General features: G+C 41.6%; 7 protein-coding genes across 13 annotated transcripts; 6 read left to right on the top strand and 1 right to left on the bottom strand.

Moving 5' to 3' along the window:
* The first annotated feature begins 721 nt into the window (after positions 1 to 721).
* LOC135440021 (tektin-3-like) lies at positions 722 to 2646 on the top strand. The gene is made up of 4 exons (XM_064698978.1): positions 722 to 1213; positions 1275 to 1862; positions 1947 to 2255; positions 2319 to 2646. The coding sequence occupies exons 1-4, from the start codon at positions 795 to 797 to the stop codon at positions 2545 to 2547; spliced, it is 1545 nt and encodes a 514-aa protein (XP_064555048.1). The 5' UTR covers positions 722 to 794; the 3' UTR covers positions 2548 to 2646.
* A 340-nt stretch (positions 2647 to 2986) lies between these two features.
* On the top strand, positions 2987 to 4175 carry LOC135439992 (NTF2-related export protein-like). Of its 3 annotated transcripts, XM_064698927.1 has the most exons (4): positions 2987 to 3061; positions 3343 to 3592; positions 3645 to 3731; positions 3785 to 4175. In XM_064698927.1, the coding sequence occupies exons 2-4, from the start codon at positions 3575 to 3577 to the stop codon at positions 4079 to 4081; spliced, it is 402 nt and encodes a 133-aa protein (XP_064554997.1). In that variant the 5' UTR covers positions 2987 to 3061; positions 3343 to 3574; the 3' UTR covers positions 4082 to 4175. The 3 variants fall into 3 exon arrangements, with proteins under 3 accessions (XP_064554997.1, XP_064554998.1, XP_064554996.1); XM_064698926.1 differs by lacking the exon at positions 2987 to 3061 and having other exon boundaries at positions 3108 to 3592; XM_064698928.1 differs by lacking the exons at positions 3343 to 3592; positions 3645 to 3731 and having other exon boundaries at positions 3017 to 3061.
* Positions 4176 to 4613: 438 nt separating this feature from the next.
* On the top strand, positions 4614 to 5713 carry LOC135440020 (NTF2-related export protein-like). Of its 3 annotated transcripts, none has more exons than XM_064698976.1 (4): positions 4614 to 4630; positions 4986 to 5159; positions 5222 to 5308; positions 5381 to 5713. In XM_064698976.1, exons 2-4 carry the CDS (start codon positions 5151 to 5153, stop codon positions 5690 to 5692), a joined length of 408 nt encoding a protein of 135 aa, XP_064555046.1. In that variant the 5' UTR covers positions 4614 to 4630; positions 4986 to 5150; the 3' UTR covers positions 5693 to 5713. The 3 variants fall into 3 exon arrangements, with proteins under 3 accessions (XP_064555046.1, XP_064555045.1, XP_064555044.1); XM_064698975.1 differs by lacking the exon at positions 4614 to 4630 and adding an exon at positions 4656 to 4752; XM_064698974.1 differs by lacking the exon at positions 4614 to 4630 and adding an exon at positions 4809 to 4926.
* A 1673-nt stretch (positions 5714 to 7386) lies between these two features.
* On the top strand, positions 7387 to 8399 carry LOC135440002 (NTF2-related export protein-like). Of its 3 annotated transcripts, none has more exons than XM_064698942.1 (4): positions 7387 to 7591; positions 7645 to 7773; positions 7824 to 7910; positions 7982 to 8399. In XM_064698942.1, exons 2-4 carry the CDS (start codon positions 7765 to 7767, stop codon positions 8291 to 8293), a joined length of 408 nt encoding a protein of 135 aa, XP_064555012.1. In that variant the 5' UTR covers positions 7387 to 7591; positions 7645 to 7764; the 3' UTR covers positions 8294 to 8399. The 3 variants fall into 3 exon arrangements, with proteins under 3 accessions (XP_064555012.1, XP_064555010.1, XP_064555011.1); XM_064698940.1 differs by having other exon boundaries at positions 7387 to 7644; positions 7695 to 7773; XM_064698941.1 differs by having other exon boundaries at positions 7388 to 7644; positions 7700 to 7773.
* A 121-nt stretch (positions 8400 to 8520) lies between these two features.
* Positions 8521 to 9303, top strand: LOC135440003 (NTF2-related export protein-like). The gene is made up of 3 exons (XM_064698943.1): positions 8521 to 8659; positions 8720 to 8806; positions 8889 to 9303. The coding sequence occupies exons 1-3, from the start codon at positions 8651 to 8653 to the stop codon at positions 9198 to 9200; spliced, it is 408 nt and encodes a 135-aa protein (XP_064555013.1). The 5' UTR covers positions 8521 to 8650; the 3' UTR covers positions 9201 to 9303.
* A 125-nt stretch (positions 9304 to 9428) lies between these two features.
* Positions 9429 to 10816, top strand: LOC135440001 (uncharacterized). Its single transcript, XM_064698939.1, has one exon. It carries the CDS (start codon positions 9931 to 9933, stop codon positions 10675 to 10677), a length of 747 nt encoding a protein of 248 aa, XP_064555009.1. The 5' UTR covers positions 9429 to 9930; the 3' UTR covers positions 10678 to 10816.
* A 614-nt stretch (positions 10817 to 11430) lies between these two features.
* Positions 11431 to 12379, bottom strand: lin-52. The gene is made up of 4 exons (XM_064698913.1): positions 12225 to 12379; positions 12061 to 12168; positions 11899 to 12003; positions 11431 to 11839 (listed from the first exon to the last, which is right to left on the bottom strand). Exons 1-4 carry the CDS (start codon positions 12262 to 12264, stop codon positions 11676 to 11678), a joined length of 417 nt encoding a protein of 138 aa, XP_064554983.1. The 5' UTR covers positions 12265 to 12379; the 3' UTR covers positions 11431 to 11675.
* Between the last annotated feature and the right edge of the window lie 18 nt (positions 12380 to 12397).

Raw genomic sequence — 12397 nt, 5'->3', positions numbered from 1 at the left:
TTTTTCTTGTCGTCAAGTTAGACATTGAACTTAAGCCATAGCACAATACACTCAATGCCATTGATTTTACAAAACGCACGCTATCAACAACCACAGCGGCTACTAAGTTACCAAGCCAAGTTAAATCAATATTAAAGTCAATATCCAATGCGTCGTCTTCAGTTGCGGAATTCCAGTGCTAAACTACAGTTACCAGCGCATAAGCCATTATTTGCAAATGCTGTGCTGGTTGACCGAGGATAATTTATCAAGGCAACGAAATCCAAATCCACAGAAGGCGCCCGAAACCCTCAAGAATCTGCTATTGCGCTCAAGTGTGCCCATTGTGAGTGAGCAAGCCCAAGACTTATTGGATGCAATGGCACCACTGAAAGGTCATGAGATCACCCAAAACCAAAAGCACTTATATCTTGAAAATCGCAAATTTGATCATCGTTTGGTCAAGGATAATCTGCTTGATAAATGGCCCACAGCGGATATGAACGAGTACAAAGAGCGCAAGGATCATCGCAATCTCATGGAATCATATGTATCATCTATCAACCTATCATATATAACCAGCACCAAAAATAACATTGATTTATGCAAAATGTACAGCAGTAGGCGCTGCTTTACTATCTAATGCTAAGTACATTTTTATTATTTAGTTATCTTACAATCTCGCACAACTTCATATCGTGTTGGAATATTTTTTTCGCGACATATATTTTTTTTTTTTTTAATTTTACCTTTATTGTAGTTGCACCAAATTCTAAGTAATTAAAATTTTCGGAGTATCAAGCACAGCAGCAATCATGTCGAACCAGCACGATGGAAACACTGCGTTGCCGACACAGAGCGTCATGTATTCTCAATTGCAGCCATGGAGCCATGCGGGTGCGCCGCCCTGCATGGAGCCAATCAGTGGTGCGACAGTGCCGACTCGGTTGGCCGCCTCCTATGAGACAACGCAGCGGCATCCGTGGCGGCCCAAAATGGCCTTCGAGATGATCGAGGTGAAGCATATGCCGGAGCAGCCGGTTACCAATCAGATGACGCAGCCATGCTTTGTGCCCCAGGGCATGAAAACGGAGGGCATGATATTTCCGAATCTTGTTACCGGATTCGAGCGCAATCCACAGCATGCGGCACGTGCCGCACTCTACACGCGCTACACTAACAACGAGTGGCACAACAACAATATTGGCATCTACGGCGAGTCCAACACGAATCGGTGAGTGAAATTATTAGTCTATACGGAATGCTGTCCACTGAATTGGCTGATTCATGCGCAGCAACATGTCGGAGCGCATGCGCAATGATGCAGTGCGTCTTATGCGCGAGACGGACGAGACGGCATCGATGGGCCAGCGGGACGCCGGTCGCCGTCTGGGTGAACGCATTACGGATTTGACATTTTGGCGCAACGAGCTAAACGCCGAGCTGGAGAAGTTGATTGGCGAGATGTCCGACATCAATGAGCTGCAGCGGCAGTGCGGCAAGGCGATGCTGGACCTGGAGATTCCGCTGCATATCGCCCAGGAGTGTCTATTCCATCGCGAGGGACGTCAGGGCATGGAGAAGGTGCACGATAATGTGGAGAAGGCGCTGCTACTGGAGATCAATCATTTGCGCAATTCGCGCGATCGTCTCAAGGATCTGCACGAGAAGATTGCCAAGCAGGCGATCGACTGCCGTGGCGCCCAGCATTTGCTGGAAATCGATGTAACACAAAAGGAGTCCACCATGGGCATCGATTCCATGTGCCATCGCCTGAACAACTACAGTCGCGGCATCACCTACTTCGGTGGCATCGAGAAGTACGATCCGACGGTCAGCACACAGGACTCCTGGGCACTGGCCAGCAGTGAGCATGTCAAGCGGTAAGAGGCTATTCAGTTTTCCATCCCATCCCATCCCATCCCATCCCATGCGAATCAAATTGTTTATTGTATATTCCAATCCAGTTCGCAGGCGGAACGCGCCAAGTTGTCGCAGCTGCGCAGCGACTCACAGAACGTGGTCAATGCCGTGGCCTCCTCTGTCTGGGACTTCTGGAACAATACGAACAATGCGCTGGATAGGCGCGCCCAGGAAATGGCCGGCGCGAAGAGTCGCGTACAGATGCATCTACAGAAGGTGCAGCAGGAGCTGTTCGATATGGAGAAACATCTGTTTCTACTGCAGAAGGCCATACAGGACAAATCGAATCCGCTTAAGGTGGCGCAGACGCGTCTCGAGGCGCGCTCTCATCGTGAGGGCATGGAGCTGTGCAAGTAAGTCATGAATTAATCATATTTATCTTGGAATTTTCTCTCACCTGCCATATTCTCGTCCAGGGATACAGCCCACGATCGCCTTGTGCTGGAGGTGCAGGACTTGCAAGGCACTGTCGACGTGCTACATCATAAGCTGCAGCAGGCGGAGGCCACCCATCAGTCTTTGCTCAAGACCCGCTGCATCCTGGAGGAGGATTTGCGCAACAAGGTCAACGCTCTGTTCATCGATCGTGAGAAATGCATGAGTTTGCGTCGCTCTTTTCCCATAACCAACTTGATTCGTTATTGATAAATGTTTCGGTATCTATTTCCATTTGTTAGTTTCAAATTGTATCACGTGGTAATGTCTAGTGTAGTCCTTATTCACAAATATAATATATGTTTGCAAGTTTCTTTAGTGTTTTTAATACTTCGTTTAAGTTTCCCCACATAAGAACATGCACTAAATTACTTTTATCAGAATTCCATTTTCGACAAACGAACTTCACTTTCTTGCGTATTTTTTTAAATACAGGCAATCAAAAGTTGCCGTTAAAGGAGCCAGCGCGATTATACGATTGTCGTGCAGCATCTTTACCACATATCGATGAATTTTTAATGTTCAATTATCGCAGCAATTACAGCGCTAGCTTTAATTTATAACGATATATCGATGACTGAAGTCGATAGCTTGCAATTCGCCTTAACGCGCGCCTATCATCGACACCATTTTGTTTTCAATCTGACAGTGTCAACATAATATTATTGGAGGAGTTGCGCAAAATTGAGCTCTTGGTTTAATTTTTCTAAAATACGACAGTTTTGTGAGTTTTTGGAAAGATTAACATCTGTATAAGCTGCATATAAACCATAATTTAAAGCAGCAAATGCACATGCAAATATTTTCTTATTGAGCTTTTTGCTAGGTGTTTTTCCCGGGTTGCGAGAGAGCAAAGAAGAAATAGTATGATTTTACTCTGTGGGTGAAAAGAACTATTGCTTTTAAATTGCTTGCAAAATGATGTGGGAATCTTAAGAATTACTCCCAAATAATTGAAACAATATCGTTCGAGTTAATTTGTTTTATTGGTGCATTTTGTTGCAGAAATAATACAAAGTTAACAGATCTTAAACATCTCCAATTGGCGCTTGTGTTGTTGCTCTGTCTGTTGGTCCAGGGAATTCAACGCACCATTTGCTGCCTGCCTGCAAAGGTATTTAAAATTGTGAATTGAACTTTGTCATTTAAAGCGCAGCCAACTTCGCTGCAAGCCGTCAATCGATATCTGCAAATTGCAGTTCTCCTCTTTCCGAGATAACGTTTAAATAAAAAACAAATGGATACACTGGACGATGTAAGTGTCAATGCATTAAAATGGAAATGGAAATTAAGTATTATTTTATTAGGAGATAGATCCCATAGTAGAGCACTGCTATCAGACGACCGCTGACTTTGCGGATCTGTACTATAACTTTATTGACAGTCGACGCGATGTACGTACATACATGAATCAACAATTGGCATATTATTATTTTGATTCTTGCAGAGAATGGGCTATTTCTATTTGGACAGTGCCAAATTGACCTGGAATGACAACGATATACTGGGCCGTCAGGCCATCCAAAGGGTATTCTTGGACTTGCCGCCGTCGCGTCATGAACTGCAAACGCTGGACTCGCAGCCGTTCCTCTACTCCTTGGGGGGTCAGCCCACGTACATCATTATGAGCAGTGGAACGGTCTTGTACGTTGGGCAGCCATTGCGAGCTTTTAATCAGTCCTTTGTTATAGCCTATGAGCATAACAAATGGAGTATCACCTCGGATTGTTATCGCCTGTTGTAGTTTGTTTGATTATCAATTGATGTACAAAAAACATATTATAAATAAAATGATGTTATCGAAGCTATTGTCAGTAGTGAGGCATAGCAACAACTAACTTGTTTAAGTGTGTTCAACAGGTTTTCTTTACTTTTGAGATACTGTCAGAAAGGCAAAAGTGAACCTAACTATATAATTTCGTATAGCTTTTGGATATGTTGGCTCTAATCGTGCGTAGTTAAAAGTTGAAGGAGTGCAACAGCCGCATGCGAATATATATATATATAATATATATCCGCATGTGCCCCTTGCTTAAGGTTTTTATACCTAACTATTATATTAAAAAATATGTTTCATTGGTTGTTTAATCATTAAATTGCAATTTCAACGGATGGGCAAATGGGAATTTATTAATATATTTTGAGAGCAACCAATTAATGCGATTTAATCTATAATGATATATCGATTATTGCAAAGTCGATAAATCGCAATTCGCCTCGACGCGCGCGCCTTTTATCGACTCCATTTTGTTTTTCTCAAACTGACAGTGACAACTCGCAGGAGTTGTACGAAGTGAGTTCTCAGTGCTGGATATATACTGCGTATATATAATACAGCGTTAAGTCCTTCCTAAGTAACGAGAGTTGTTTTTTTTCGGCAAGGCCAACATCAGTAGGAGCTGCATTGAGCTTGTTGTAAGTTGTAAATAGTTACAATTTAAAGCGGGGCACAAGAGTGCAAATAACTTTAAACATTTCCTCAGAGGTCCTTAGCAGGTCTTTAATATTTTTTATGGAATATTTCATTTCTCACACCGCATGACTCTCCATTTAGTTTATGTTTTCATACTCTAAAAATGGGTAAAAAGGGTGTAATATTTTTTACTTCGTTGGTAACTTGTTATTCTCTATATACAATCTCTCAACAGATCCTTAACGTCTCCAAGAGGGAATACAAAGCCCCATTTGCTGCCTGCAAAGGCATTCGAAACTGAGAATTGCATTTATGTCAATCGAAGCGCAACCAACTTCACTGCGAAACTCGCCGAAATCGGAAAACTGGAGCCCTACTCACTCAGTGAAATACAAACGCGATGAACAACGTGAGTGTTTTTTTAATAAAATTTGAAATTTAAGTATTATCAAAGGGAATCACTTTCATTAGGAGCTTAAGGCCAATCTGGAACTGTGCGGCCGTACGGCCGTAGACTTTACGGGCTTGTACTACGCCTTTCTGGACAATCGGCGCGATGTACGTACATACGTCTATCGGCAATTGCAAGCGTCGTTTGAAGCAATTCGTTCGTTTTGTTGATTATTGCAGGAAATGGGTTATTTCTATTTGGACAATGCAAAATTAACGTGGAATGGCATTTGCACATATGGCCGCAAGGCCATCGAACAAAAGTTCTTGGAATTGCCGTCTTCGCATCATGAGTTGAAAACGTTGGACGCCTTGCCCATGCCGGCCTCAATTGTTGGCAATCAGCTGACAACCACGATCCTGGTCGGCGGAATCGTCCAGTATCCTGGGCAGCCGATGTGCCCCTTCAATCAAGTCTTTCTCGTTACCTCTGAGAATGATAAATGGAAAATCTCCTCGGATTTGTATCGCGTTAAGCAGCCAATAAACTAATTATCTCCATATAATAATATATACTGACCGACTGATTGGTGATCAGGGCGCAGCCCAATCCCGAGCTAGGAGCCTGGAACGGGGTTTGTTTACTTTTCGATCGGACTACAAACTACTTTACATACTTTTTGCAATATCAATGGCCGTCAAGGACTTGCTGATTGATGTTTCGAGTTGAAATTCATATCTAAGGATCTTTAATTTACAAGGATATATCGATGTTTTGCTCGTAAGTGTGAAATATCTCGATGTTGCCTGTTTCCCAGATCGATTCTATACCAATATATCGATGACTGCAAAGTCGATGAAACGCTATTCGCCTTAACGCGCATCTATTATCGACGCCATTTTGTTTTGGAATTTGACATTGACAGCTTTCGCTGCAGATGCATTTTGTCGCAGAAGTTTTTACGATCTGAGTTTTCAGTGCGGAATCAATAAATCATTAACACTTTGTTCTTAAATAACGAGAGATATTTTTTGTGAATTTTGACAAGGATTACATCGGTTGGAACTGCATTGAGGAACTGCATTCTTAAGGTATAAATAGCATCAATTGCAGATAATTTAAAACATTTTGTAAGAGTTTTTTTTTTTTAGGTTGTTGTCCCTTGTTTTTCTTTTGTTGTTGCAAGAGTTCTCCATATATTTCTAAGGAGACACCAGTACTGTTTTGTTAAATGTTTTGAAATTGTGCGAATTACGGTCTACTGTCGCTAAAAGTGCTGCCATTTTCGCAAAAAGTGCTGCCATTCGGTAACTCATTTATATCAGTCAGAGACAGCATGACCGCTTGGTGTACAAACTATCGACACTTAATATTTGCATCAATAACCTCTGCACAGATCCTTGACGTCTCCAAAAAGGGAATAGGTATTTAAAACTGTGAATTGCATTTATGCTCAGTCTTGAAACTCGAACGCAATGAACAACGTGAGTGTCAAATGAGAACAAACGGGTAGTTGAAAAATCACATTTGAACAACTTTGTTTTTTTTTTTTTTTAGCAAATGGGTTATTTCTATTTGGAAGGTGCAAAATGCACATTGAATTTCACTGAAATGCAGGGCCGTGAGGCAATTGAAAGTCTCTTCATGGCATTACCATCGTCGCTGGACTCGCAGGCCTTCCATGACCCGTCCTTGGGTGTTCATACCACGTTTATCATCCTGGTCAACGGAACAGTTCTTTACGCTGGGCATCCGCTGCGTACGTTTCAGCAATCCTTTGTCATAATCACAGAGAATGATACATGGAAAATATCCTTGGATTGTTATCGCCTATATGATCCAATAAACCAATAATTTTTACATCTGGTTGTATTTAATATAAACATTCTTGAATGTCGACAGTTCTTGCACAAAAAGAAACATGTACATTACAAAAGCGATTGCCAGCAAATAACGAATTTGTTGAATTGTATTTTCGTTTTACTTATTAGATACCATCAAATCAGCAGAAATAGCTTACATTTGTATATAATACTAGCCAATATACAAAATGTCAGTTTTAGCAGCCAATTGGACAGTCAAATAGGAATTTGTAATTTAAATCAGAAGGCGCCATGTTTATCTAATTTGATAAACAGCGATTTATATCGATATTTGCAAACTCGATAAATCGCTATTCGCCTTAACGCGCGCCTCGTAAAATATATCGAAATCTCTCTTCTCAACCTGACAGCGAAGGCACAAGCTGCTGGGCAACGTGTGCGGGACCAAAAATACCTTGATAGTTTTGTCTACTAAAGCAACGAAAACTGTTGTCAGATTTGAAAAGAGTCCCATAAACTTGAACTCAATCGACTTACTCACAAGTTTCTCATAAAAATATAACAATTAAATGCAGGAAACGCGTTTACAGTAAACCCTGAAGAGTTGCTGGAGAAGCTGTTTGAAAGGTCAATTGAATCAGCTCTAATTGAATGATTTGCCCAATTTGCTGCCTGCACAGGTATTCAAAATTGTGAGATTATTTCGTTAGCTAACCAGCTTTTGATCAAGCGCAGCAAATTTTCCTGTCGGTCATCAATTTCTTCAGTGGTTACTTAAAGTCAAATTAAAAGCGAACGGAATGAACAGAGTAAGGTACTAAAATTGAATTAAGTACTATTATTACATGCATTTTATTAGGATCTAAGGGCAAAAATCGAAGCATGCAATCGCACAGCCGAGGAATTTACGCGTTTGTACTACGCCTCTTTGGACAATCGGCGCCATGTACGTATGCCAGCCGGCAATTGTTTAATTTGTTGCAATAAGCAAATACATAATTTTTCGTGGATTTTTAGCAAATGGGTCGTTTGTATATAGAAAGTGCTAAATTAACCTGGAATGGCAACGGAGCACTGGGCCGTGAGCCCATTGAAAAACAGTTCTTAGACTTGCCGCCGTCGCGTCATCAGCTGACAACGCTGGACTCTCAGCCCATCCTTGACCCGGCTGTGGGCGATCAGATCACGTATATGGTCTTGGGCAGCGGCACGGTCAAATACGCTGAGCATCCGACGTGCATCTTTCAGCAATCGTTTGTCATAACCGTTGAGAATGATAAATGGAAAATCGCCTCGGATTGTTATCGCCTGCAGGAGCCAATTATTTAACAATTTAATATACTATACTGATTCGAAAATGTTATCACTTGATGTGCAACAAATGCGAATTCTATTATAAAAGCTATTGCCAACAGTTGGGCATGGCAACAGCGAACATGTAGTGATAGTAAAGCCTCATAACTTTTATTTTAGTAATTATTATTAGGAATTATAAAACAGAATCTTATATATGCTTATTTGTTGAGTGCATTTTCAATTTAAAATTGTGAATTTAATTAGCGCACCAATTGGAATTCAGAGCGCAGCCAACTTCAAGTATCAGCTGTTATTTTTCTCGATACGTGCAAATTGCAACCCTTCTCACTTGGTGGTTAGCTCATTTCGAATAGGCAAGAAATAAACGCGATGAACAACGTGAGTTTCCATTATTTTAAATTCTAATTTAAACAATGTATACTTATCGTCTTTTATTAGGAGCTTAAGGCCAAAGTGGAAGCCTGCTGTCGCACGGCCGAAGACTTTACGCGTCTATACTACGCCTCTTTGGACAATCGGCGCCATGTACGTATGCCAGCCGGCAATTGCAACAATTGTTGCAATAAACAAAACAATTATTTTTCTATGCCATTTTCATTTCTTTTAGCAAATGGGTCGTTTGTATATTGACACGGCTAACTTTAGCTGGAACGGCAACGGAGCACAGGGTCGTGAGACAATTGAACGGTATTTCTTGGAGTTGCCGTCGTCGCGTCATCAGCTGACAACGCTGGACTCACAGCCCATCCTTGACCCGGCTGTGGGTGGTCAGACCACGTATATCATCTTGGCCAGCGGGACGGTTAAATATGCCGAGCAGCAGATGCGCACCTTTCAGCAATCCTTTGTCATAACCGCTGAAAATGATAAATGGAAAATCGCCTCGGATTGTTATCGACTGCAGGAGCCCATAAATTAAGGTTTAATATATATACATAGCTATAATTAATATCAAGCAAAAGAGAAAAAGTTAATTGAATTATGTTCTTAAAGCTATTGCCCCTAGTAGGGCATATCAACAACAAACATAATTAAGTGTATTTACGTAAATTTTTTTTTTTATGTTAAAGTAACAACAACTCAAGGATAAGACTAAACGATATAAAAAAAAACTAAACTATAAATATGTTGCTATGTCCTTATATATTATATGCGCTTATATACTAAATGCACTTGGCTCAAAGGCAAAGGAAACGCAACAGCCGGAGACGAAGATGTCGTTTAGCCGAGATGCGTTCGCGTTCGCGTTGCCTTTCGCTTTGGCCTTTTCTGCCTGCTGTTCGGCCACCCTCGGCTATTTCTGGCCACGCACTCGCGTCACAACAATCGTCCAGCCAGCACGTGCAGCAAGGAGCGCTGCTCCTGTCGACTTGGCCTCGGTTTGTGCATTTACATTTGCATTGGTTTAAACAATCAATTCAGAAAAAAAAAGACAACAGAAAAATCAAATAGACAAAAACAAATCGGTAAGAAGTTAACTAATCAATTGAGAGGCGTGCAATTTGCAACAAGTTGGGTGCTGCACAGGACCCAGACAGCACGCCCACCCACAGCCGCTGGCCCAGCGACTGACCTTGGCCTAGTTGGCCCTGCGCACAGCAACAGCCACTTAAGGGTTAATTGCATTTGGCTGCTTGCAGCTGCGGCACATGGTTGAGGAGATTGGCTGTCTCAGACAAACTGGCGGTATCGGCATTCTCGCTGGCATGCCCACTCCGAGCACTTCGTCTGCAACTGGCAGCACTGCTGCCGTCGCCGCTGGTGTCTCCGGTCCAAATACCGGAACTGGGACCACCCATCATCAGCATCAGCATCAGCAGCATCATCAGCAGCATCATCAGCAGCAGCAACATCAGCACCAGCAGCAGCAGCAGTTCCATCATCATCAGCAGCATCAGTTGGCCAGCAATATGAGCATGTTGAATGTCAAGAGCGGCGCTGGCGGTCGCTATCTCTGGACAGATCGGGAGCTGCTCATGCATCTACAGAACTATACGCCGCTCATATTGCTAATCGATTTTGTGGAGAAGACACGCACCAAGCGCTTCTATGAGAGCTCCGAACGCTACGAGATACTCATGCTGGTGTTCATCATGCGCAAGGGTGCGCCATTTTGTGAGAATAAACGCTTTCCGGCCGAATATTGGGTGAATCTGTCCGTTGGTCCCGTTGCCGAGGCCTTTGATCGTCTGCAGGCGGCCATCGATGTACCCGATCCCCAGATGCCCATACACATGAGCGTCACGGATTTGACCACATGGAAGGAGATGTTCGATGGCGCCATGATTGACATACGGCGCTTTGCTTACCACACCGATCCCATGCAGCTGGCCGATGTGGGTGTCTACAATCGCATCACGTTCGAGCAGCGCTTTGCCATGCAGTGGCAGGAATAAATGTAGCTGCAGCTTGACCTTGGAGCTATTGGGCTGGTCTATGGGTCAGGCGCACGGTTGCCAAATTCTATGCTAATATAACAAGAATAGCACATTATTAGTGCAATTTTCCTCTGTTTCTTTTTATTTATTTGATTGTATTTATTGCTTTTTTTAGGTTATGTTTTTTTTTTTAAGGTTAGGTTAGGTTTTTAGCTTATTTATTAAATAAAAAAAATATGAAGCCTGCGCATTACTATTCAAACATATTGCACATTTAAACAAAATAATCGCGTTTGTGAATTTTTTGTGGTTTTTTTTTTTCATAAGACAACCGTGAATATGTGTACTCCGATTTAAATTCAAATAATATATATGTATGTCTATGCATGAGTATTCGTATATGTAAATGTATTAGTGAGTGTTTGTGTGAAAAAACAAGACACTCCTTTTTTTGCTCGTCTCGCAATAATGTCCATATGCTGTAAATGTGAGTTTGAAGTTTAGACACATCTTGATGATGATATATATACATATATATAGATACTACACGGTACCTGCACCTAACACTCACACCATACACACACTCTCACACACAACAGAGTTAGTTGTTGGGTTATGCATAGCGGAATTTATATACTGTGCCTTTCCTCACTCTCTTCTTTTCACAGAACCGTCACCATGATCAATGTCAAGCTCAACTAGAGCTCCTGGTACCAAATGCTAACCTTAAACCTATTTCTTTTTGTTTACATGTAGACTATACAGAAGATATATATACATATATGTATGCCATAATGAGGCTTTATTGGAAATAAATGTTATTTATTGTTGACTAGCATAACAGCATAGCTCACGAACATAATTTTACAAATTGTGGTATTGGGCATTTAATTGATAGCCACACGCAAACATATATCTATGTGATTATGTTATATATATATATATATATATAAATACAATCAAATACAACTATAAATAATTAATGCGAAATCAGAAATCGCAGCTTTTCCATACAATTAATTGCGCATAGCTTTCGCCCGAGTTAAACGATCGCGATCAAAGATGCCCAACAATTTGCCGCGCGTCATTTCCTTAGACTCACGCAGGCCTAGTTTATATATTTGGTCATGCATCTCTTTAATTTTCTCGACCAGCTGTTCCGGCGGCAGGCGGGCAAACTCTGTAATGGTTACAATATTTCGTTTTAGCTCTTTCAAACAGGCTGTCAGGTATACTCACGATTAATGGAGGCCATATTATTGCTGGACAATATCTGTGCAGAGTCAGCGGTTGGTGTGTGTATGGGTGTTTCGCTCATGGTCAGGAACTCCTCCATGCCGGGAACTAAGTAGCGTAAGTCGTATATATAATTTGCATTTTGTGTGGATGTGTGGTACTTACAGCGTTCTGGCCACTGCACAGGCGATTCACGCAATGTTTCCAGCGAAATTAATTCTTCCAGTTTGGCGCTTTCTTTGGCGTCGCCGCTCTTCTTCGGGGTGATTTCAGCTTTAATATATTACATAAATCAGCAGTCTGTTTAATATCAGAGTTATATAGCCCACCTGACGATAACATTTCGATATTGGTTTCCAATGTACTCATATTACTAAAATTCTCTGTCAGTATTTTCAAATATTTCTTACAATCAATTGCACAAATTGGTAAACAAAATTGGTCGACAATAACAAACAGCGTTGCCACTCTAACAAAATAATATATCGATTCTGTTGCGATA

Source organism: Drosophila montana, unplaced genomic scaffold (genome assembly GCF_035044405.1).
Source record: "Drosophila montana isolate Dmon_TW-CO22-7 unplaced genomic scaffold, ASM3504440v1 contig_786_1, whole genome shotgun sequence".
Lineage (NCBI taxonomy): Eukaryota > Metazoa > Arthropoda > Insecta > Diptera > Drosophilidae > Drosophila > Drosophila montana.
This window is presented reverse-complemented; position numbering and strand designations above follow the sequence as displayed.